The sequence below is a fragment of the Monodon monoceros genome, unplaced genomic scaffold, assembly GCF_005190385.1.
Source record: "Monodon monoceros isolate NGI ecotype Baffin Bay Population unplaced genomic scaffold, NGI_Narwhal_1 Super_Scaffold_12, whole genome shotgun sequence".
NCBI classification, from domain to species: domain Eukaryota; kingdom Metazoa; phylum Chordata; class Mammalia; order Artiodactyla; family Monodontidae; genus Monodon; species Monodon monoceros.
In genome coordinates this window covers 40,959,311-40,983,790 of record NW_021703768.1, presented here as the reverse complement: position 1 = coordinate 40,983,790, position 24,480 = coordinate 40,959,311, and the positions used below count along the sequence as shown (strand labels likewise).

The 24,480-nt window shown below is 38.7% G+C and overlaps 2 protein-coding genes across 4 annotated transcripts in view; one reads left to right on the top strand and one right to left on the bottom strand.

Moving 5' to 3' along the window:
* On the top strand, positions 1–24,436 carry MOCS2 (molybdenum cofactor synthesis 2). Of its 3 annotated transcripts, none has more exons than XM_029216674.1 (8): positions 1–71; positions 1,778–1,899; positions 3,055–3,199; positions 6,146–6,273; positions 6,828–6,978; positions 7,847–7,970; positions 19,493–19,623; positions 20,023–24,436. In XM_029216674.1, the coding sequence occupies exons 3-8, from the start codon at positions 3,102–3,104 to the stop codon at positions 20,099–20,101; spliced, it is 711 nt and encodes a 236-aa protein (XP_029072507.1). In that variant the 5' UTR covers positions 1–71; positions 1,778–1,899; positions 3,055–3,101; the 3' UTR covers positions 20,102–24,436. The 3 variants fall into 3 exon arrangements, with proteins under 3 accessions (XP_029072507.1, XP_029072506.1, XP_029072508.1); XM_029216673.1 differs by lacking the exon at positions 1–71 and adding an exon at positions 708–776; XM_029216675.1 differs by lacking the exons at positions 1–71; positions 19,493–19,623; positions 20,023–24,436 and adding exons at positions 708–776; positions 9,862–10,762.
* The window catches only part of ITGA2 (integrin subunit alpha 2), a 103,375-nt gene continuing 102,468 nt past the window's right edge, over positions 23,574–24,480 (bottom strand). The window contains exon 30 of the mRNA XM_029216677.1: positions 23,574–24,069. Within this exon, the coding sequence (XP_029072510.1) occupies positions 23,989–24,069 (81 nt within the window). The 3' untranslated portion in view covers positions 23,574–23,988. The remainder of the gene's footprint in view (positions 24,070–24,480) is intronic.

Below are 24,480 nucleotides of genomic sequence, written 5' to 3'. Positions count from 1 at the left end.
CCCATCCCCCCAGATGGGACCATCTAGTTGCAGGAAAACAAGCTCAGGACTCCCACTGATTCTGCATTATGGTGAGTTGTATAATTATTTCATTATATATTACAATGTAATAATAATAGTAATAAAGTACACAATGAATGCAATGCAGTTGGATCATCCTGAAACCACCGCCACACCCCTTCCGTGGAAAAATTGTCTTCTACAAAACTGGCCCCTGGTGCCAAAAATGTTGGGGACCGCTGTTTTAGATGGCGTGTGGACAAATTACTAAGCAGGCAAAGTGTAAATGTGATACAGTTCGAGTGCTCAGATACGTTGAATGCTTTAAGTCTTCAGGGAACAGTAATCATTAAGCAGAAGGTTGAGTAGATAAAGTGTGAAAGAGAACCCTGCAGTTGAGCGGCGAAAACAGTCGAGCTTCTATAAGGGAGGTGTCAGATGTCCAGGAGAGTCCGGGGTCAGCTCTCCCACACTTCAGCCTCTCAGCTGAGGCTAAAGACATGCGTGGCCAGCCCTTTTCCCATTTAGCGACACCTACAGCTCTCGCCCACCACCGCGACCCATCTCCACGAGTGAACACCAAGTTCTAGCAGCCTGCTTAGCAAACGAAGCGGAGAGAACAGCGGGGAGGAGCTAGCTCTGCGCATGCTCTTTGTGGGCGGGGGCGGGGGGACGGCAGGCAGGTTGCGCCTGCGCGCTGCGTCGATCAGACGCCTCGGCTTCCGCGCCGGGATACCCGGCTGGGGTTCGCTGGCGGGATGGTGTCGCGGTGCCAGGTAAGAATGGGGAACCCCTCCGGGCTTGTGTCTGTCCTCGCCTTTTCCCTCCACAGACCCGGTCCTGCTCGGCCAGACCCCGGCGACCGCCACCGCCGCGGTGGGCCCTCCCGACTTCGGAGGCTTTGCTCTGGTCTCCCCAACGAAAGTCAGGTCCATTCCGCGAACGCTTGTTCTGCAGGTGACGGCCTGGAAGACCAGCTGGTTTCTAAATCACCCTTGATATTTGCCCTTGCTTCTCAGATTGTTCGTTTCTAAGAAGACAAGTTTTCAATATAGAAAGAAATGCCCTTAACTAAGAATTCTTTGATGAAATGTGCTCAATCTGTGCATTTGCGAACCCTTGATTATTTGCAGACCTCTGATTATTTCGTAGAGAATGATTTGCTTTCATTCACAGGTGGGTTATTTTACTTGGTCGGATCGCTTAGATACCAGGCTGTCTGCATAGGTTTGTCCTAGGAAATAGAAGTTTATCCTGTACTTCAGACTCATCTGCCTTTGTAAATATCAGGGTTTGTATGTTGCATAACTTAATCCTGGACAGCTGGGTTCAATGTAATGTAGACTGGAATCAAAGGTCATATGACAACCGTGAAGGACGTGTCTTTCATTTATTTGGTCATTTATTTGTGTAATTCATCTCTTGATTCAGACATTTGTTCACTGCTTAAGTATAAAAGGTGCTATAATTTTATGTCAGTTAAAGGCCAACCTCATGGTTTCTAAGAAGATATTGTTAGGATTTTAGTTGTGGCACACATAACATTTATAAAACTAAAAAGCATCTGGAAATTAGTCTGACTTGTACTTAAAACATAAAAATTTTTCAAAATTTGAGCTTGTAGGTATGCTGAAATTTTTATAGGCACTTTAAATTTTTTCTAATTTATAAAAAGTGTCTTTGATTAAAGTAATACATTTGAAAAACAAAACCCAGCGTGGACAGTCAGAAAAGGACTATGGGTTGTTATTGTTAAAAACATATTCTTTCTTTTCAGGTGGAAGTGTTGTATTTTGCAGAAAGTGCTGAAATAACAGGAATTCGCTCAGAGACCATTTCTGTGCCACAAGAAATAAAAGCATTGCAGCTGTGGAATGAGATAGAAACGCGCCATCCTGGGTAGTTAAAAATTTGCAGAATGTATATGATTAACACTTTTTAATATTTAAAAATGTGTGAGTAAATGATAAAAGTAAAAAGTTAACTTAGATTTCCATGTTTAATGTCAAAAGGATCATTAGTTGTATTTTTTCCTGAAAACTTAAGTTCTAGTATTTAAAAATGCAAAATTCCTTAATAAAGGTTAAAGATATTTTACTTAAAAAGCACAGTGAGCTGTGATACTCCCAAAGGGACATGATTATATTTGGTTTTATAATTTACAAAATACTGAAAATGTAGATTCTGCATTTTTGTAACATTAAATGAAATTATTACGTATTCTGTTAAAAGTGTGTGCTTTAAACTTTGATGTCCTGCCCCTTCTTTAGAGAACTCAAAATAGAAATTTTTAAGATTGAAAGAAAAATGAAAGATAACGAACAGCTGCTGCTGAATTTGAGTTTTTACAATATTTGATTTTTTTTCTGGTTCTTGAAAGTGTATCATTTTACTGCTGTTCGTACCTTAATAGGTCTTTTTTGAAACAAAATATAAAAGTGTCCTGTTTGAACGTGTTCAAGGTATATTAGTAGTGTCACTTAAATTGTGTGAATGTTTAACTTGGAAGTCTTAGTGCTGTGTAAAAGACAGCCCACAATGTATGTTTATAAAGAAAATTATTCCTTCTTGATTTCATATCTTTTTAAGTTCTTAAAATGCCCTGATAATCAATGAAACGTAGTGGGGCCTCTTCCTACTTTACCTTTAACGTTATACCTGAGAGGCACCTGGTGTTTTGGAACCTTTCAGAGTATACTTAGTATACTTGTATGCTTAGATGGAAAGCTCCTGGGGAGGGCATGTACTGATTAAGAAATTGTCCTTTTTTTTTTTTTTCTGACCTGGTCTGAATGTTGTCTCCAGTCTAGTGTTTTTTTGTTTGTTTCTTTAATTCCCCAAGACACCCAACATCCAGTAAAGAGTTGTTAGCAGTTTACTGCATTCTTTGTGGTGAATAAGTATGTTCTTCAGTGGATATATCCTTTCTCTGCAAAATATGAGTTTAATTAGTGATTTTGCAGCTAAAGTAATATTTATGTAATTTTGATTGCAGCTGAGGAGATTTGGGGTCTAACAGCATTGATACATCTAATTATACCTTTTTCCCTTCAGATTGGCTGACATCAGAAATCAGGTGATATTTGCTGTTCGTCAAGAATATGTCGAGCTCGGACATCAGCTCCTCCTGCTTCAATCAGGAGACGAAATTGCCATTATCCCCCCCATTAGTGGAGGATAGTGCTTTTGAGCCACCTGGGTATGTGAGATAGGTTTTTCTTAGCCAGTCTTGTGGGGAAGGATCATACAGATAATAACTTATATATGGTTTCCTTTAACTGTATACTCTTTGTCAGGCTGTCTGCACCAACTCTTGGTAAAGCAGCAACTCTTTATTGGTGCAGATGGACTTATAAATACCTATCATCTCTGCATCAGTTGTGTTGTAAGCAGTTTAATGTCCTCTTGATTTGTTCATTCTATTGATTTAACATGGTTTATTGAGATTTTGTGTCAGGCACAGCGCTAGACACTGGAGTTTTAATACTCCTATTTTGCAGGAGGGAGAAGTTAAGAAACTTGTCTAAGATCACATAGCTAATAAGTGGCAGAGCCAACATTTGAACTCAGATTATTATTGGACTCTCTGTGTAGTTTTCCACAAATATGCTTATTAATACTGGATAATAGCTCTCCTGGGCACAGAGAAATGTAGAAAAATTGCATAGCTGGAAAGTAAAAAGATCACTCTTCCTGAAAAACGCTTACCATTTTCCAGGTATAAAAAACAGCTTTATTATTATAGTTATATTGCTAGTGGCTCTAGGACCCATGTCATCTTTCCATCTTTCCAAATAAAGTAAGCCATGTCTGAGTAGGATAATGTGTAAGAGCATTTCTGTTTTTTTAAATTTAACCCATTATTATTTTTATTTTTTTTTTTAACATCTTTATTGGAGTATAATTGCTTTACAATGGTGTGTTAGTTTCTGCTTTATAACAAAGTGAATCAGCTCTACGTATACATATATTCCCATATCTCCTCCCTCTTGCATCTCCCTCCCACCCTCCCTACCCCACCCCACTAGGTGGTCACAAAGCACCGAGCTCATCTCCCTGTGCTCTGTGGCTGCTTCCCACTAGCTATCTGTTTTACATTTGGTAGTGTATATATGTCCATGCCACTCTCTCACTTTGTCCCAGCTTACCCTTCCCCCTCCCCGTGTCCTCAAGTCCATTGTGTATGTCTGCATCTTTATTCCTGTCCTGCCCTTAGGTTCTTCAGAACCTTTTTTTTTTTTTTTTTTTTAGATTCCCTATATATGTTTTAGCATATGGTATTTGTTTTTCTCTTTCTGACTTACTTCCCTCTGTATGATAGACTCTAGGTCCATCCACCTCACTCCAAATAACTCAATTTCGTTTTTTTTCCTATGGCTGAGTAATATTCCATTGTATATATGTACCATATCTTCTTTATCCATTCATCCAATGATGGACACTTAGGTTGCTTCCATGTCCTGGCTATTGTAAATAGAGCTGCAATGAACATTGTGGTACATGACTCTTTTTGAATTATGGTTTTCTCAGGGTATATGCCCAGTAGTCGGATTGCTGGGTTGTATGGTAGTTCTATTTTTAGTTTTTTAAGGCTCCTCCATACTGAGGAACATTTCTTAGTATGGTCTGGAGAGGCAGACAGAATGAGGCTTAATTTGTCAACTGAGAAATAAATAATGTAGAAATTAATAATCATCCCTAATTGAAAACTCTTATAAGTTAGGAATGAAAGAAAACTTCCTTAATTTGATAGTGTTTTTCTCCAAAATCAAGTAAATATAATATTGGATGACAAAACTTCGGTTTTATTAAAGAAAAGAACAAGCCAAGGATGCTTACTTATTTTTTTCACCCATTTCTTCCCCACTCTTCTGGAGGGTAGTGCCTCAGAAGTGAAGAATAAATATTGTAAAGCCAACTGCCTGGCATTGATAGAGGTTGGATTTTCTTAGTCCTATTATTTGGAAATAATAGAATTCTCCATTAGATATGTATCTCAGTTTTATTTGGAAACTGTGGTCACCATATCACCACCATGATATAGAAAAATACTATTGTTTTTGATTTTGTAATTTATTCAGAAAACAATGGGCTGCCATAGGTGTGTATTTGTGTGTGATGGTTAGAGCTGTTCTTTGGGAAGACTAGGAAGATACTCAGCAACATTGTGTATGATTTGAGTGTGTTTGACAGGGTTTGTAACATGCAGTTTTAGAATCTATGTTATTATAGAATCAAGTTGTGGGAACTCATTGTGGTCTGAAGTTCATAGACGATGTTTGGGTTACCTATATCGTATTGCAAGATGAATTGGAAGAAGCTGAGGTGACATGTACAGGAGGTTGAAGCATCTTGGAATCCAGTAGCATCTGAATGGTTTTTTTTCAGTAGCATGGTCCTCTTATCTTAAACACACCTTCCCCAGCCCCCATGCTCTGTCTTAGAACGCTGTTTGTTTCCATAAGTTATCCCTATTTATAATTCCTATTTATTGCTTTGTTCCTCCTCTAGCATAAGTGCCTGAGCACAGGAGCCAGGTCTTTTGTTCCCTGGTCTGTATCCAGTGTGTGGGCTTAGTCTCTGACCCTTAGTGAGTACGAAATAAATGCTTGATGAATGAAATGAGAAATGCATGGCAAAGGACTTCTACAGCATCTGGTGAATAGGCGTGCAGTCAATTCCTTTATTTCCTCAGTTACTTAACTGAGGTTGTGCCTGATTATGAAATGAACCCAGTTCCTGTGGAGTCATCATTCTGCTTGCCCTCCTTTTTTGGGTAAAGAAAAAGGCAGTTCTGGGTGTGGTGCTTGGTAATCCAGTGGTTAGAGGTGATGTGTGTGTGGATGCAGGAGATAAGAGTAGCAATTCCAGAGTTTGGAATATGTTGGCAAATGAAATAGATTTCATTTTAAGTGATCATGTTAATGGTAAGTTCCTTTTTATATCATGCTTGATTCGTTAGGGATATTTGTAAAATTCCTGAGTTTTGCTCAAACTTTACACTTGCTTATTTTTATCATTCAGATCAAATCATGCCTCCTAACGCATCTAATGTAGAAAAAATATATAAATTGAAACATAGCCTATAAGTTGGGTGTTTTTACTCTAGTACCAATGTTAAGGTTTGGTAATATTTTATTTCCAGGAAAGATATAAATGAAGTTGAAGAGAAATCAAAAGATATAATAAAATTCACATCTGAGCAACTTTCAGTAGATGAAGTCTCACAGCTGGTGATTTCTCCATTCTGTGGTGCAATATCCCTATTTGTAGGTGAGTTGTAATTTTCATAGCATCTATTGACTATACAGGACAGTAGAAATTAGCAGGTGTTTCTCATGTTCAGTGTTAATAATAAGAGGATTTTAAGATACGGAGCAGTTAGCCAAGATTACCCATGGTGGTGAGTAGAAATTTTTTTAGTTCTTGTTTTGTGTTAGTAATCTTCAAATTAACATATGTTAAATGCAAAAAAAAAAAAAAGTAGACTAAAAGTCATTATTAGCAGAGAGAATTCTGGTAATCCTGGGAACATAATATTTTCCTTTTAAGGGTCAAATTCTAATTGTTACAAAGGGAATATATACTGGTTTGTCATTTGAATGTTTTCAGTAAACCTGGCTAATCAGTGTCATTTTATTTCCTCATCTTTGTGATGATTATCTTGATTTTCTAATCAAGTTTTTGTGTTTAGAAAATTTCAAAGTAATTTTTATACAAATTGGTATGCTACTTGTCTATTCAAAAATAATCCTTTTTTATTCTATTAGTGTGCTTTTTCTACTGTAGGAAGAAAGCTTATTTTGTAATTTTTTTTTTAATTTTAGGAACTACAAGGAATAACTTCGAAGGGAAAAAAGTCATTAGCTTAGAGTATGAAGCATATCTACCAATGGCAGAAAATGAAGTCAGAAAAATTTGTAGTGACATTAGAAAGAAGTGGCCAGTCAAACACATAGCAGTGTTCCATCGGCTTGGGTATGATTTCCTTTATCAGTTTAAAAGTTTAAGTGTAGTCGTTTTCCGCCTTTGCACTAATTCTGATTCTGGAATCCTTCATTGGCATCCTGTGTTACCCTGAGAGGGAGGTTTGTTTATCATTCTGGCAGACAGTGCCTTTAAGGCTGCTTGTTACATTGTAACATTTGGAGAATGGCTGATGCTGTAACAAAGTCCAAATGTGCAAGATTCTTTGGCCCTGTGCCCAACAGCCTGTGCTGATGTGTGTTCAAGGCCATGAGACCTTTTCAGAACTGTTTTGTAGTCTGTACCCTGTTTATATGACAGTCTGAGATTGTTTTGATGTAAAAGCCTTTTAAGGTCATTAGATTAGTTTGCTGTTTTGTATCACTAAGAAGAGTGGAGTTCCAGGCTTTGAAAAGAACCCAGCAATGGGACTAAATCTATCATCTATTAGTTATTGGTAACTATAATTTTATTAATGTTATCAATTCTGTTATTTACTATTCATTGCTATTTAATACTTTAAATTCTACCTTATATTCATCATGCGATTAGCTTGTATTTCTAGGCATTACCTGGCACTGTGCCTTGTTTATTTGATGAGATATTTGTTGAATCAGTGAGGTACTTTTCATCTTGTTGCCCATTCGATAAATTTAGTGGATACATACTTACAGATTAGTCACAAGCTTGGCACTTCCTGCTAAATGCAACTGGGATGAATTACTGTTTTCTAACTAAATGCGGTGTTTAGGTAAAACAGAACTGGATATTTAGCTCTAGGAATGCTTCCCTGGAATTTTTTTTTTTTCACATGTCTAGTAGATTTCTTAACATGTACCTTCAGAGGAGATGATGAATTTTTTCCTTCATTTTGTTAAAGCTTAGTTCCAGTGTCAGAAGCAAGCATTATCATTGCTGTGTCCTCAGCCCATAGGACTGCCTCCCTCGAAGCTGTGAGCTATGCCATTGATACTTTAAAAGCCAAGGTGCCCATATGGAAAAAGGTAAGTTAGGAAAATATCTAATTTTGTCTTTGGACATGATTTTTCTTAGGAATTTTTAAAGAACAAGGAAGAAGAGTACATACAGAGTATGTACTTCCCTGACTTTATAGAATCTTGTTTTCTTTTTCTAGGAAATAGGATGTTTATGTAATAATCTCCTTTCCAGGGTTTATTAAGCATGAAAAATATGTGCCCCAAAGAATGCATGGCCTGGAGAAGACCTCAACAAGTGGTAACAGTTAGAATTCCTAGTCTAGAACGTTCCAGGTGTTCATATATGAAGTATTATCCCTTATATTAGAATTCCCTTGAGTTAGAGGGTCTTTCCTTTGGAGAGCAGGAATAATGCATGGCTATGTAGTCACTGGCTAAAATAGAGACTTCTCAAGGCAAGAGAGCCTTCTCCTAGAACTCCTTCATTTTAGGAAAAGAAAAGTGGGATATTGCCTCCTTGGAGAAAATGCATAGTAAGTGCACTTAAAAAACCTAAGTAGGAAATTCTAGCTTGTTTTCCATCCATACATCAAACCCATCAATAAAAGCAAACAAGTCCCTGCTTAAATAGAGCATTCTGAAGATAGGAAAAGGCCCAGCTCCCTGATTTCTCCCTTGGTGTAGTAACCTCAACAGTGGGATCACTCTGTATTCTCAGAAATGTGTAATTACACTTAAGAGCCTCAAATTGCCCACAGCATTGTGGCTGATAGCAAAGCTGAGGAATGGATTCACTGCCCAGTACAGCAGAAGGCCAGAGTGAAGGACCAGTGGTGAAATGAGCAAATTGGACTCTGAACCAGCACCTGTGAATTTAGTGACCATATTTTCTGGATAAAAACTGAAACCCATTGTTATAAGGGGATACTTAGGGATTAGAGGATAGGATATGTGAAAGGAATCTGTCTTAGTGAAGCTCAGATATCTGGTTGCTTTGCTGTGAACAAGGCTGCCACAATTTTGATAGACCATGAGACCCTGGAGAGAGCAAGGTAGGAAAAGTATTCCAGAATGAATTGTGAGCCTGGCTGGAAGAGATTCTTTGCCTTGGAGCAAAGAATGGACAGCCAGCTGACAAAGTAGATGAGACGGTAGGCCCCCCAAATAAGGGAGTGGGTAGGAGTTGGGGGTATACCCATTGTGATGCTTCAAGAACTGGCTGGGCTTTCTATTTACTTCTCTGTGTGTAGAGGGTGGGAGGGTGTACAGGTGTTCAGAGGATAATTGAATTTGGATTTCTACCCCTGCAGAAATAGAACCTGACTAGAGAGTGAGAAGAGAAAGTGATATATTCTTATTCCCCTTCTGTCCAAAAATTATCTGAATTCTAGTCTGGTTCTGGTTTCAGCCTGTGCTTTGAGATCATCTGTGATACAGGCAAGGGATGGGCAGGTGGGTAGGGCACGCACTTACAGGGTGTTTGCCGACAGCACGCAGCTCAGACCTGTTTAGGAACCTTTGGGGTGGTCTGTTAATTTCAAAGCTAATGGAAATATCCCTTTGGCCTTTGGAAACGCATATTTAGAAATGTGGAAGTAGTAGGTGTGTCTGGAAAGAAAAAAGAGTTGAAAGACCTTCCATCTTCCATACATAACCTTGCCCAGGCTGTCTCCTGTCATGATCCCAAGTGGAATTAATTGTTTATTCCTTTCTGTGTTTGCCCCTTGTCTTGTTAAGGCTTCTTGTCTGTCGTTTCTCCTACTTGACTGAGTCCTTGAGTGTAGGGAGCACGTTTATTCGTTTGTTTGCTCTTAATGCCTTATGCAAATGGCCATTGGATTGTTAAAAGAGGAGCAGATGTAAATAGTTGTGATATTCATTTGCCTGATTTATTCAGATATATTTGCATTTATTAAAATGCTCTCCTTTAAATTCTTACTATCGTTCTGCTTTTTAGGAAATGTACGAGGAATCATCATCTTGGAAAAGAAACAAAGAATGCTTTTGGGCAACCAATGATTAAACCACTCAGGCTTCTAGAGTCTTAAAATTTAAACTTGGTAGATTCTTTGATCATGTTTTGAGTTTTCTTCTCCAGAAGATAGTTTACTGAACATAAACTCGTATGTTACACCAGTGGAACAAGAGAGAAAAAAATAAATAAATGAGTGTTTAGGATGAGGGCTTATTCGGGAACTAGAGATAGAGGAAAGAAAGGCTTTAGGGGAAAAAAATGGAAGAATAATTTAAATTTAAGGAAAGATGCCTGTGGTAGACATATTATTCTATGACTAAGCTCTAACTGTAACTTGACTCACATTGAGGTGTGGCCCCTCCTCAGTGACTGTCTCAGAGGCTGCCCCCAACCCCCTACCCCTATGCCCAGTGATATCATTGGTGTCAGGGATGAGTTTTGGGAATGTAGGCAGAACTGGAAGGTGTAAAAAGTCCTTATCGGTTACTCTTGGTATGGTATATTTTTAGAACTTATATATTTTTAAAATAAGCTAAATAAACATGATTTTTAAAGTTTAAAAGCAATATCCTGTTTTTAAAAATTCAGTGATAATACCTAAGATATTTCATCATATGAAGCTTTCTAGTATTTCAGAATCAATAATCTTACCATAATACTTATTATATTTTATTAGTTATTAGTATTGTATCAATATATAAATTAGCATTAAATTGTAAAAGAAGGCAGACTAGCAGCAAGGGTGCTTTGTGTTATAATGTTAGTTATAAAATTGTACCCACAGCCAATTAAAAGGGGAAATTATATTATTTGGTAAAGTATTTTCAGATAGTTTTTTTTAGCTTAAGCAACATTATCATTAATAAAGTTATGTTTTCTGCAAAATCTTTATACTAAATAATGGTCCAGTTTTTGCTTGGTCGACCTATATACTGTCTTGGTAGATCTTAGTATATAAGTTCCATATAGTTCTTTTTTTTTTAATTGAAGTATTGTTGACTTATAATATTTTGTTAGTTTTATGTGTACAGCATAGTGATTTGGGGGTTTTTGCATATTATATTCCATTATAGGTTATTACAAGATTTTGGTATAATTCCCTATGCTATACAGTAAATCCTTGTTTCTTATCTGTTTTATGTATAGTAGTTCTTATCTGTTAATCCCATACTCGTAATTTGTCCTTCCCCTTCCTCCTCTCCCCTTTGGTAAACATAAGTTTGTTTTCTATGTCTGTGAGTGTTTCTGTTTTGTATATAGATTCATTTGTGTTATTTTTTTAGATTACACATATAAGTGATATCATATAGCATTTGTCTTTCTCTGTCTGACTTATTTCACTAAGCATAAGATTCCATAAATCCATCCATGTTGCTGCAAATGGTGATTTTGTTTTTTGTGTGTGGTGAGTAGTATTCCATTGTATGTGTATGTGTGTATATGTCACATCTTCTTAAGCCAGTCATCTGTTGGGTTGCTTCCCTGTCTTGGCTATTATGTAATAAATAGTGCTGCTGTGAACATTGTGGTGCATGTATCTTTTCGAATTAGAGTTTTCATGTTTTCTGGATATATACCCAGGAGTGGAATTGCTCAATCACGTGGTACTTCTATTTTTAGTTTTTTTAAAGGAACCTCCATACTGTTTTCCATAGTGGCTGCACCAGTTTACATTACCACCAACAGTGTTCAAGCGTTCCTCTTTCTCCACATCCTCTCCAGTATTTATTATTTGTAGACTGTTCGATGATAGCCATTCTGACTGTGATAACTCAGTGAGGTGATACCTCATTGTGGTTTTGATTTGCATTTCTTTAATAATTAATGGTATTTCATGTGCTTGTTAGTCATCTGTATGTCTTCTTTGGAAAAATGTCTGTTTGGGTCTTCTGCCCAATTTTTGATTGGGTCATTTGTTTTTTCAATATTAGCTGTTTATAAATATACTTTTGATATTAACCCCTTGTCAGTTGCATCATTGCAAATATTTTCTCCCATTACGTAGGTTTTCATTTTGTTGATGGTTTCCTTTGTTGTGCAAGAGCTTTTAACTTTCATTAGGTCCCATTTGTTTATTTTTATTTCTTTTGCCTTGGGAGACCTAAGAAAATAATTGCTGAGATTTATGTCAAAAAATATTTTGCCTACGTTTTCTTTTAGGAGTTTTATGGTGTCATGTCGTATATTTAGGTCTTTAAACCATTTTGAGTTTATTTTTGTATATGGTGTGAGGGAATATTCTAATTTCATTGTTTTACATATAGCTGTCCAGCTTTTGCAACACCACTTGTTGAAGAGATTGTCTTTTCTCTATTGTACATTCTTGTCTCCTTTGTTGTGGATTAACTGACCATAGGTGTGTGGGTTTATTTCTGCGCTCTCTATTTTGTTCCATTGATCTATGTGTGTGTATTTGTGCCAGTACCATGCTGTTTTGAGTACTGTAGCTTTGTAGTATAGTCTGAAGTCTGGAAGGGTTATACCTCCAGCTTTGTTCTTTTTTCTCAGGATTGCTTTAGCAGTTCTGGGTCTTTTGTGGTTTCTTATAAATTTTAGGGTTTTTTTGTTCTAATTCTGTGAAAAATGTCACGGGTATTTTGATAGGGATTGCACTAAATCTGTAGATTGCTTTGAATGATTTTTTTTTTTTTTTGTATTTCTGTGGTATCAGTTGTTACTTCTCCTCTTTCATTTATTATTTTGTTTGTTTGAGTCCTCTCTCATTTCTTCCTGGTGAGCCTGCCTAGAGGTTTGTCACTTTTGTTTATCTTTAAAAAAAAACGAGCTCTTGGTTTTATTGATCTTTTCTATTGTTTTTTGATCTCTATTTTATTTATTCCCTCTCTGATCTTTATTATTTCCTTCCTTATGTTGACTTTGAGCTTTGTTTGTTTTTCTTCTAATTCTTTTAGGTGATAAGTTTTTATTTGAGATTTTCCTTGTTTCTTGAGGAAGGCTTGTATCACTATGAACTTCCCTCTTAGAACTGCTTTTACTGTATCCCATAAATCTTGTAAGGTTGTTTTCATTGTTGTTTGTCTTCAGGTATTTTCTTATTTCTTCTTTGATTTCGTCATTCACTCACTGTTTTTTTTAAAAGCATGTTGTTTAGTCTCCATATCTTTGTGTTTTTCTCATTTTTCTTTCTGTAGCTGATATCTAGTTTTATACCATTATGGTCATAAAAGATGCTTGATATAATTTCTACCGCCTTAAATTTTTCAAGGCTGTTTTGTGTCCTAGTATGTGGTCCAGCCAAGAGAACATTCCATGCATGCTTAAAAAGAATGTGTTTTCTGCTTTTTTTTTGGATGTAGTGTCCTATACATATCAGTTAAGTCCAGCAGGTCATTTTTGTCATTTAGGACCTATGTTGCCTTATTGATTTTCTGTCTGGATGATCAGTCCTTTGATGTCAGTGGGCTGTTAAAGTCTCCTACTGTTACTGTGTTCCTGTCAATTGCTCCCTTCATGTCTGTTAGTATTTGCTTTATATATTTAGGTGCTCCTGTATTGGGTGTGTATATGTTAACAAGTGTAATATCCTTTTCTTGTATTGATCCCTTTATTATTATATAATACCCTCCTTTGTCTTTTCTTATGGCCTTTGTTTGATTTTTTTAAAAATTTATTTTATTTATTTTTGGGTGCGTTGGATCTTTGTTGCTGTGGGCGGGCTTTCTCTTGTTGCAGCGAGCAGGCTTCTCATTGCAGTGGCTTCTCTTGTTGCAGAGCACAGGTTCTAGGCGCACGGGCTTCAGTGGTTGTGGCTCGTGGGCTCTAGAGCACAGGCTTAGTAGTTGTGGTGCGCGGGCTTAGTTGCTCCGCGGCATGTGGGATCTTCCCGGACCAGGGCTCGAACCCATGTCCCCTGCATTGGCAGGTAGATTCCCAACCACTGCGCCACCAGGGAAGCCCCTGGCCTTTGTTTTAAAGTCTATTTTGTCTGATATGAGTATTGCTACCCCCAGCCTCTTGTTATTTCCATTTGTATGAAATATATTTTTCCATCCTTTCACTTTCAATCTGGTATGTCTTTTGCCCTGAAGTGAGTCTCTTTTAGGCAGCATATTGCAGTTTCTCGTTCTTTTATACAATAGCCACTCTATGTCTTTTGATTAGAGCATTTAGTCCATTGACATTTAAGGTAATTATTGATATGTATGTACTTATTGCCATTTTATTCCTTGTTTTCCAGTTCTACTTTATTCTTTTTCATTTTGTGGTTTGGTGAGTTTCTTTTGTAGTATGCTTGAGTTCCTTTCTTTTTGCTTTTTTGTGAATCTGTTGTATGTTTTTGATTTGTGGTTACCATGGGGTTCATGTATGTTGATCCATAACTGTATCTACTTGCTTTAAACTAAGTTATTCAAGTCCAAACACATTCTAAAAGATCTACATTTTTACTCCCCTCCTCCACATTTTGTGATTTTGATCACAAAATGTGGAGGAGGGGAGTAAGAACTATATAAGCAGTAAAAGAATAAGCATGAAGATGTAAAATAGTAGTTATAATCGCTTTTACATTTTCTGTTTGTTTTTTAATCTATGTACTGATTTATTTAAGTGATCTTCAATCCTTACTTTATATTTGCCTTTCCTGTTGGTATTTTCCCTTTCCTATAGATTCTTTTTTTCCATTTAGAGAAGACCCTTCAGTATTTCTTATAGTGTAGGTTTAGTATTGCTGAATTTTTTTAGTTTTTGCTTGTCTGAGAAATTCCCTGTTTCTCCTTCTATTCTAAGTGATAGTCTTGTAGGGTAGAGTATCACCGGTTGCAGGTTTTACCCTTTCAGGAATTTGTATGTGTTATGCCACTCCCTTCTGGTCTGCAGAGTTTCTGCAGAGAAATCAGCTTAGGATGTTAGGGGGGGTTCCCTCGTAACTGACTCTGTTTTTCTCTCATTACCTTTAGAATCCTCTCTTTATCTTTAACTTTTGCCATTTTAACTATGACATGTCTTGGTGTGGGTCTCTTTGGGTTCATCTTGTTTGGGAGCCTCCATGCTTCCTGTACCTGGATATCTGTTTCCTTCTTCAGGTTTGGGAAGTTTTCAGCCATAATTTCTTTAAGTACATTTTTGATCCCCTTCTCTCTTTTTTCTCCTTCTGGAACCCCTGTTATGTGTAGGTTGGCCTGTTCTATATTATCCCATAGATCTCATATGTTGCTTTCATGTTTTTAAATTTTTCATTCTGTCTGCTGTTCTGATTGGGTGATTTCCATTATTCCATCTTACAGATCACTTTTTCGTTCTCCTGTGTCATTTAGTTGTCTATTCATTGCTTCTGGATTGTTTTTCATCTACGAAATTGAATTATCTATTTTTGATTGGTTCATCTTTAGGGTTTCTAGTTCCTTCTTAACGTGTTTTGTGTTTATAGCAATAATCTGTCTTAATTCAGTTAGTATTTTTATTACCAACTTTTTAGACTCAGGGTCTGGTAGACTGAAGAACTCTGTTTCATTATTTATTCTTTCAGGGAATTCCTCTTACTCTTTTAATTGGTGCTACTTCCCCTGCCTTTTCATTTTACTTAACTTTCTCTGTCTCTATGAACTTAGGAGAAAGTTATCTATTTTGGTCTTGAAGGGGTGTTTTTATGTGGGAGCACCCCTATGTAGACTGTGTGTGTCCAAAGTCTTGGGTGTAGGGGCTGGTTTTGATATGGATGCCAGCCACGTCTTCCTTCAGAGTGTGCTGGCCACTATCACGTTGATAGGGGGTGTGGTTGGCGTCGGAGGATCTCAAGCCTGTGCAGGGTGTGAGGCAGGACTTCCTCTCTGCCCTATGGCTATCACCACACTGATAAGGGTGGAGTCTAACCCCCAGTTGCTGGAATAGAAGCTCTGAGGGTCAGGCTCAATCAGGCTCCCTTCCCCTTGAGTGTGTGCTCTGCCCCAAAGGAGGGGAGTGCTGAAGCAAGTGAGGCCTGTGAGCTCACAGAGGACCGAGGTAGTGTCTGTGTAGGTGTCTATGGCTCTGCTCACACACAGCCCAAGGTTCCGTCTCTTCCCCCATTGTGTTTGTCCCAGATCTAGTGCAGGGCTGTGGCTTGGAGTGGATGGGGCCAGAGCGTTTGCTAAACTGGGGCTGGAGGTTGGGGCGTGTGGCTGCAGGAATTGAGGTGGCTGTTCTGCCACCAGAGGTCTGGGCTGCCTCAGTGGCAGTCTTCCCAGGACCTGTCTGCCCCAGATCCAGTGCCAAGTTGTGGAGTGGGTGAGGCCAGGGTGCTTGCTCGGGCGGGAGACTGACTGCAGCGTGTTCCAGTGGCACCGCCTGTGCATGTGCTTACAGTGGCCGTTGCTGCCCCACCTGGATCACCCCTGGCCCCCTGGACTGTCTATGCATAGCAAGAATGAATCTTTTCCCAGGGTCCGGCTGGCTGAGCTCTTGTGCCAAGATGTGCTGTGGAGTGAGCAGGGCCCAGGGTGTTCACCCTGCTTGGTTTGGGGAGTGCAGCGAGGTGGCAGCCACCGGTGCAAGGCCCTCTCCACCCTGATTGTTGGCAAGCCAGCATGCGTGCACTCCTCAAGAACAGAGTTTAGGCTTCTCCAGCCCTTCTGTCTGCCTCAGCAGTTTTCCCAGCAACCAACCAGGCTTGTCTCCTCTGTGTAGGACCCCGGGACTGGGATGCCCAGTCTGTGGCTCAGCCTGCTCACACCCCAGGAGGAGGGTTCACCTTATCTTATCGGACCTTATCGGACCTTATCTTCCTTTCAGATCCCTTCCAGGGGCGGAGGCCCCAACTTTATGCTTCTTTTCCATCCTACCCAGTTATGTGGAAATCTTTCTTGCCATTTCAGTTGTATAGGAGTTCTTTTGCCAAGTTTCCAGTTGGTTTTCTATGTGAATTGTTCCACATGTAGATGTATTTTGATATGTTTGTCAGGGGAGGTGAGCTCCATGTCCTCCTACTTTGGCATCTTGATCTGACCTCCATATAGTTTTTAAAGTAATAATATATTGGCATAATTTTGGGCAGTTGACATCATCATAAAATTTTCATTATGCATTTTGGGAACAAAGACTTATACTTTCATACCCAAAGATTTTTTTTTCAGTAACATCACTAGTGACATCTAGCGAAGCATTTTTTACCTAAGGAATTCATTTATTCAACAAATACTGAATGCCTGTTCCGTGCCAGGCACCCACCAGTGGTCTTTGTCTGCCAATTTTGGATACCATGGGGAAGATCCTGCATCCTGTCTTTGGCTGGGACCTATAGAACAGCCATATGGACACTAGGAATCTCCTGCTTATTTGGTGTTTATTCCTTCACCTATTCAGACATTGGACCAGAAGAATCGTGGGAAGGCTGACAAATCCTCCACCATCTATTCCTTTACTGAGATGGGGTTGTCTGCCTGGTCTCAACCTTACCCTTTCTGAATTCATTGCCTGCCTCCCTCCCACCAAACTTTGTCCTGCTCCTATTTGAGAACAGGGGCAGGTGGTTGGACGACAGTCAGTTACATTCTGTGTGAAAGCACAGTATCATGAGATTACTGGGCCACCAGATACTCCTGGGATTTTGCACCCATGTTGTTCATATGTTGTTTATTATGTCATATATGTCTGTATGAGGTATATGTGGATTTCAGGATTTTTCTACTCAAATATTTAGAGGATCTTTATTGATGGTAATTAAATATTTAAAGAACATATTCTCTATGCATGTTTTATTAAAGAATCATGTCTTAATTTTGAGTAGGTTTTGTTCTAAGTCAGGAACACAGACTATTATGCTTTTAAGTCTCCAGTACAGAGGTTAAGGAGTTAATCTGGGGCATGCTAAAACTGGGATGGAACATCCCTGACAGTTTTTAGCGCATTGCACTGGATTTAAATAGGGTCTTTGATCCCCAGTTTCTTAGGTGTGGCAGTGTTAATTGGTGGTGAGGTAATAAGGGGCTAGCATCACTTTGACATAGCCTTTTTATACCCGTAACTTAGTTGCTTCACTAATTAGAAGAGTAACCTAAAAAAATTGGCCTTTAAGTGGATTGTAATGTTTAAAGTCACTTTGGAACTGTGGCTTTGTATGACAGCCTATGTAAATTCACCCAAGAAGTAGGAAACTCAGATTACTTGTGTTTCAAGTTTTTTAACAGGTAGCAAAATTTAAAGAATTTTATCTTTGAATGAAAGTAATAGCAGATGGTCAACAAATGAAGTGTTTTGTGATTTTGTGGATATTTTTGTCCTTTAGATATGATGTTGAGCCACTGTATTTTCAGCATGTTTTGAGAAATAGTGATTAAGGAGCCAGAAGTTTGAATCTTGATCTTAGATCCCTGAATGAACCTATTGGAGAATTAGAAAACAATTCCTGGATATCTTTTGAATCCACTCATTTCTTTTTTCTGCTGCTACATTTGTCATCCAAGCCACCACTCCATTTCTCTTGGACTGTTGCTGTGGCCTGGTGACAGTCCCCCTTCCTTCTCCCACTTAGGTCACTTCATCATCCTACTTGAACCTTCTGATAGGTAATCACATCCTAGAACTTCAGTGTTCTCACCATGACCTACAGCCTACATGATCGGGCTCCTGCCTGCCCCCCTCACCTCCTCTCTTGCACCAGGCTCCCTGCTTTGCTATGGTGCTTTGTGGCAGGCTTATTCTCCCTAAGAGTCCTTGCCAGTCTCTTTGTCTAGAATGCCCTTCCTCCAGGAATTCCTATAGTCTGCTTCCTCACTTTATTTCCTCACTTCCTCCCTAATTAAATGTCACCTCCTCAGAGAGCCTTCTCTGACTACCCTATTTAAAATTGGATTCCTGTTCCCTTCCCTTGCTCTACTTTATATCTTGCAGTGGCACTTAACCACTACCTCATGTACTCCATCTGTTCGTTTATCTCCATCACTAGACTGTCAGCTTCCTGAGGCCAGGGATTTTTTGTCTCCGTCACCACAGTGTCTAACCATGACATGCACTCGAGTGCTCATAAGTTCTGTCCGTGTTAAGTATTGTGCCCCCAAATTAAACACACGTGACACGATGTGTAGTTGTAGTGCTTACAGATGTGTAAAAGTATCTGGCTAGATGAATGAGTGGATAGGTGCAGCTTTTTCTTCTGCACTCTCTTCCTCACTCCCATCCTGCAGTGTCTCTCCTACACAGTTCCTGAGCACCTAGTTGTAGTAAAGGCCTCTCTTAAGGCAGTAACGATTTGTGTGGTGTAGTTAGGCAGCTCACCCAGCAGAGGGCAGTAGAGCTAGGGCTATAGTAAGAACAACTTGAGTTCGCTTTTTACCTTCATTTTGCACAGAATCAAGAAGTTCAGTTTAGTTAGTAGCCTTTTTCTTTTAGTTAGGTTGGAGTGGTCCTAAGATGAAAATCAGTCCCTCCTTTTGAATAAGATTATTTCCAATCTTTAATTGGTATCTTAATTTAAAATATTAAAGGGTTATGATAGGATGAGGAATTTTTTTAAAATGTTCTATGTAGTTTTTAAAAGGTGATATAGAATGAATAAAAGGAATTACTTTTTAAAAATACATAAATATAAAACTTCTGATTTGGGACAGAATGGTAGATTTGATACAGGTCTTTAACCTACTCTGTGACAATCCAAAGAAAAATGAATGTTCTTTTTCTTCAGAGTTGTATTTTAATGTACAAAGCATACCAGATACGCCTACTGGTGGTGGTTCTGCAATCAGCTGCCCTTATGATGTGCTTCACCAGAATTGAGATGGGCGAAACTGAGGAAGGCACGTGGGAGTTCACCTGGTAGGAATTGGAGGTGTTTGTGCATAGGTGTGAAAGGCGACACATACCCAACAACATTTGCATTGATGTGCCAGCTATAGAATGAGGGCCAGTCTATGAGCCTGATATGTATCTTGTTTTATAATTTCAGCATGTTCATCTCAGCATATTTAATCCTTAAGATGTAAACCCTCTAGCTATTAAAATTTTTTTAAAAACTATGCAGATGACTACTCATATAGGCTGCAGCGGTTTGACCGATTTTTTTTTTTCTATACCAAGCACATATTTATATCTAGAGGTAAGTTGTGCTTTAGAGTAGTTTCTCAAACTCTAACATAATATGAATTATCTGGTGATCTTAAACTTCCAATTGGAATTCAGTTCTGTGTGGCACCTGAGATCTGCATTTTGTAACAGCCTCCAGGTGATGCAGCGCTGCCTACCCATCGACCACATTGTGAGGAGCAAGCCTTTACACCTAGTCTCTAAGCTATGAAGGCGGTTTAAGGTTCCTGCAAAAGCATCCTTGTGGCCACTGCTACTGGCGTAAGAGGTTAGATACATCCTCACTCTTCTACTGAGTCTTGAATGTGTTCTGAAGCACAGTGAGTGCATAAGATAAATACAGTGAAATACGTAAAGTAGTAAAATTCAAATTCCAAAGTAAATAGCTTTATTTTCAAAATGATTTTAATTGTATTCAGTAACGTGGTATTTAAAGAGGGGTTTACAATTAAATAATAACTTTTCTGTTTGATTCTTATACTTTAATAGGAGAAAAGCTCTTAACTAGTTTATGTTGATTACTGCTCCAATTTGATCTTTTGCTTCTCAAAAATCAAACGAATTGTGGAACTTCATATACAAACATGCATATTCATTTTTATATTTTTGGTGGAGAGAAAAAAAGACAAAACCCAGTTTATCAAAAAAGCAAATATACTTAACAAAGATTTATACATTATGTGTGAAGGAAACTATCCTAGACAATTTGTCTTTAAAAAAATAATACAATTTAACATAGTTGTGCAATATATACATTTACATTTTGACTTTATCTGCCAAAATAAATCAGGTACGAATGAAACCATTTTTTAATATTTACATAATGGCTACATTTTCATTCTTTAAGGTTCAAAGAAATAGTTAACATTTTTGATTCAAACTTTACCCCCATGTATGCCTTTTACCTCTAGAGGTCTAGTCTTTCGAATTGACTGAAATGAGTATGTGTTAATGAGGGCATAGTCCTAAAAGCTGTGTATATAAATTGTATTAATGATGGACCAGGGAGCTCAGTTTGAGGAATCCTGTTTAATGCTTTCTGCTTAATGATGTCTTCATTTATGGGACTGTCATATTACATTACAGCTGTATATCAGAATAGATTATAAAATTATACCTTCTATAATAACTTGTAGTATAATCACTTGTGTGATTATGATAAATTGGTTTTAGTTTTTTCACATTTAATAACTTTTACTATTTTATAAAAATAGCACAGCCAGCTAGGAATCTGTCCAGTTCTCATTTTGCTGCTAAAATGGACAATGCACAAATTCAAATCTCAATGCAATTTTTTCACAGGCTGTTTCTACTTTAGTATTTTGTAAGGCTTGTGTGGCAGCCATGCATGAAGCAACTCAATTCTTATCACATTCTATACATACTGTCTATACACCATTTATGAAATGGAAACTTTGAAAGATGACATCTTTTAAGCCCCATATTCTACTTACTTTTACAATAAAAGTATGGCTGAATAGGAATACAGAGCTTTTTTTCTCAAATAATTTTTTAATTTCTTGGATGAATACTCAACCTTTGCTTAAAAGTGCTTGAGAAACACTCCTCACTAGAGCCTCTGCCTCAAATCTGTGATCTGGTAACAGAAGTTGTATATTTAGGCCACTTGCTTAGCGCAGTGGTTCTCAGTCGGGGTGATTTTGCCTTCCAGGAGGCGTTAGCCAATGTCTGGGGACATTTTTTGATCACCACGATGAGTGGGAGAGGGAGCGTCTGGTATTCGTAGGTAGAGGCCATAGCCAGAGGCTAGGGATGCTGCTGAACATCCCACAATGCACAGGTCAGGCCCCCCGCAAGAAAGAATTACCTGGCTCCAAATGTCAGTAGTGCCCAGGCTGAGAAACCCTGCCCCAGTGTGATAAATGGTGCAGAGACAAATGGCTAATTTTTTAGTTTATAGTAATCCAACTCCTTCATGGAAACAGTGCCGTCAAGGCGGCTCATCCAAGGCAAGGCTTGCCAGAGCTCGCAAGCTCCCTGTGAGTACGTGACCTCAGATTAGTGTTTATCCTCTAAGGAAGGGGAGGCAGAGTAAAATAAGAGGATGACTTCCAATGTTCTCAGTATATTACATCAAAAGACTAGTAAATATATACAGCAGTTACCCAGTTTATTAAATAGTCTTTATCAACTTAATGACCAGTTTCCCCTCCACTCTTTTTTTAAAACAATTTTTCTTGGAATGAAACAGTGTTTGAATCCAGCTGTTAAAAGAATTGGGCTCTAGCACATGTAACTAGAGAATACCATGCTGTTTTTGCTGTAAACCCCTGATGTTTTATTTCTAATTGGTTTTTTTTTTTCCCCCTTTGTCAGATGCAAAATAAATTCTGTAACTGTGCAGACAGCCCTGCACTGCCATCACAGGCACCCATGGGCAAATACCTGTTTTCCTCCGAATTCTTTTCAGTGTCAGATTCTTGGAGGATTGTCTATTTGTGTTACAAGAAACCCAGATAGTAGGTTTTTAAAGTTAAAAGCGTCGCTGCTGAGCTCCGCCCCAGTCTCCCCATTTTATAACAAGGACACTGGAGTTTACAGAGGCTAAGTGACATGTCTGAATCTTTAGGTATGTACTTTCTGACATAACTGCCCTTTTTCTCCCAGTCCCTCCTAGAGGATAGGTGGGCTCAGAAGTAGAGAAAAGAAGGTGCAGAAGGAGAAATGGGTCGTGGTCCTCACGGTGGCCCATTTACATCATAAGGACCGGGATGCTTGTAAAATACAGGTCACCAGGCTTCATCCCGATCTGATGACTAAATAAGACTCTCAGGAATTGGGGCATGAGACTCTACCTGGTGAGCAAACTCCCAGGTCCTTCTTCTGGAAGTGTAAGTAAGTTCTCCAGAAACAGACAAGCACAGCAGGTGCACATGCTGATTTGGTGGTTTCTAATGTCTCCTTGTAATTTCTTGCAAATTCCTGAGATGTTTATACTTTACCTTGTTTACCCTGCCTGAAATCTCAACAATTAGAAATTTACTTGGGCTTTTCTTGCATATTTAGCAATAAATGAAAATAGCTCCCTGAAGTTAAGGGGATTATACAGTAATTCACGCAAGTGTGGAAGTGAAACAGATGACTTCCTTCTCACACCTGGAGAAGAGCAGCTGCCCTGGGAGTGGGAGATTTGGACAAGGAGGGTGGAAAACTCTGGACTCCTGGAGAGGAAGGCGGGCAGCAGCAGGCATCGAGAATATGGGGGCACCAGGAGGTGGGAGGGGTTCATTGTGGAAGGAGGAAGGATTCCAAAGAAATTACTCATCTTTCAAAAATTCACAAGGTCCCCCCACAGCCCGTCAGGGTCAGCCAGTTAGTTATGCATCCTAAAGGAGAAAAATTTCCTCCTTCTTCCAGGCGGGGCCTCCAGCAGACAAGATTCTACCATAAGTGATGTTACAGAGTTTAAACAAAAGTTTGTGCTTTGGCCTCTAAATCCTTTAGGCCCCTAACCCTCCCCCCAGTGAAATGGAGATTTCCTCTGCAGGAGGCCCCTACCAGTCATCAAGCATGTTTTGATAAGTACATCATCGCAAGAAAGGGACTCTAAGGAAGCAGCTGTGGGCTGACAACAGCAAATTTTACCTAGTGTATAAACAAAATTATCACTGAAAATATCCTCTGTGGCAACTTCGGATGAGCAGCATTAAGTTGAAGACCTGTGGGTTTTTTTTTGCCCATCAGCATCAATATATCCAAGCTAATTATATACCTGTACCGAGTACTTCCACTTCCGTTGTTTAAAAACAATCATTTTAAATGATTGAGTTTTTCCCCAAAAAATGTTCTGAGAAAGGTTATATCTTTCTTTAAGAGTTCTCCTGTTTGGAAGCATTTCATGTAAACTCTGGACCAGCCAACGTAAAGATCACTTTCCCCCCAACATAAAATAGTCTTTTACCCTTTATACTCTGCCCTCCCAAATCCCTCACAGTTTCTTTCCAAACTGACCTGCAGTTCTAGTTTACCTATTACATTATTAAGTTACACTGGGATTTTTAAGAAACCCATTCATGCGAATAGTAAACCTGGCTGTGATGCTGCCCCTTCCCACTGCAGTGGGAACTGCTGGGTGATTCAGCTGTTGAGTTCTGTGGTCTCATCAATTTCATCTGGATTTTTGGTCATTTTTTCATATTTTCTTTTGAAGAATCCAAGCTGTAAGATGATGATGTAAAAACATTACCACTTCTGGCTTATTTTGAATGGACCCAGACTCCCCCCTCCTTGCACCTCTGGGAATCATGGGGAGCTGGAGAGGTCAGTGTGCAGAGTATTGACCTGGCATCAGCCCTTCAGTGAGGAGATTAATACCCAGAGTTGAAATGAATTGCATAAAGTTAAATTTTTCAGGGTCTGCTTACTTGCAGGTGAACAAAACATTCAGTGTCTGGATGAAAGAAGGTTGGAGAAAAGGGACCAAGACCAAGGAGATAAAATCCTTACTGTTTTCAAGAACATGAGTGAGAATTTGCAAATAAACTTGCATTTCCTTTTTTCTTATGATAGACGAGAAGGTACCATATAAAACAGGTTTGCTCTGTGATAAGGAAATTCAAGACAGAGGTC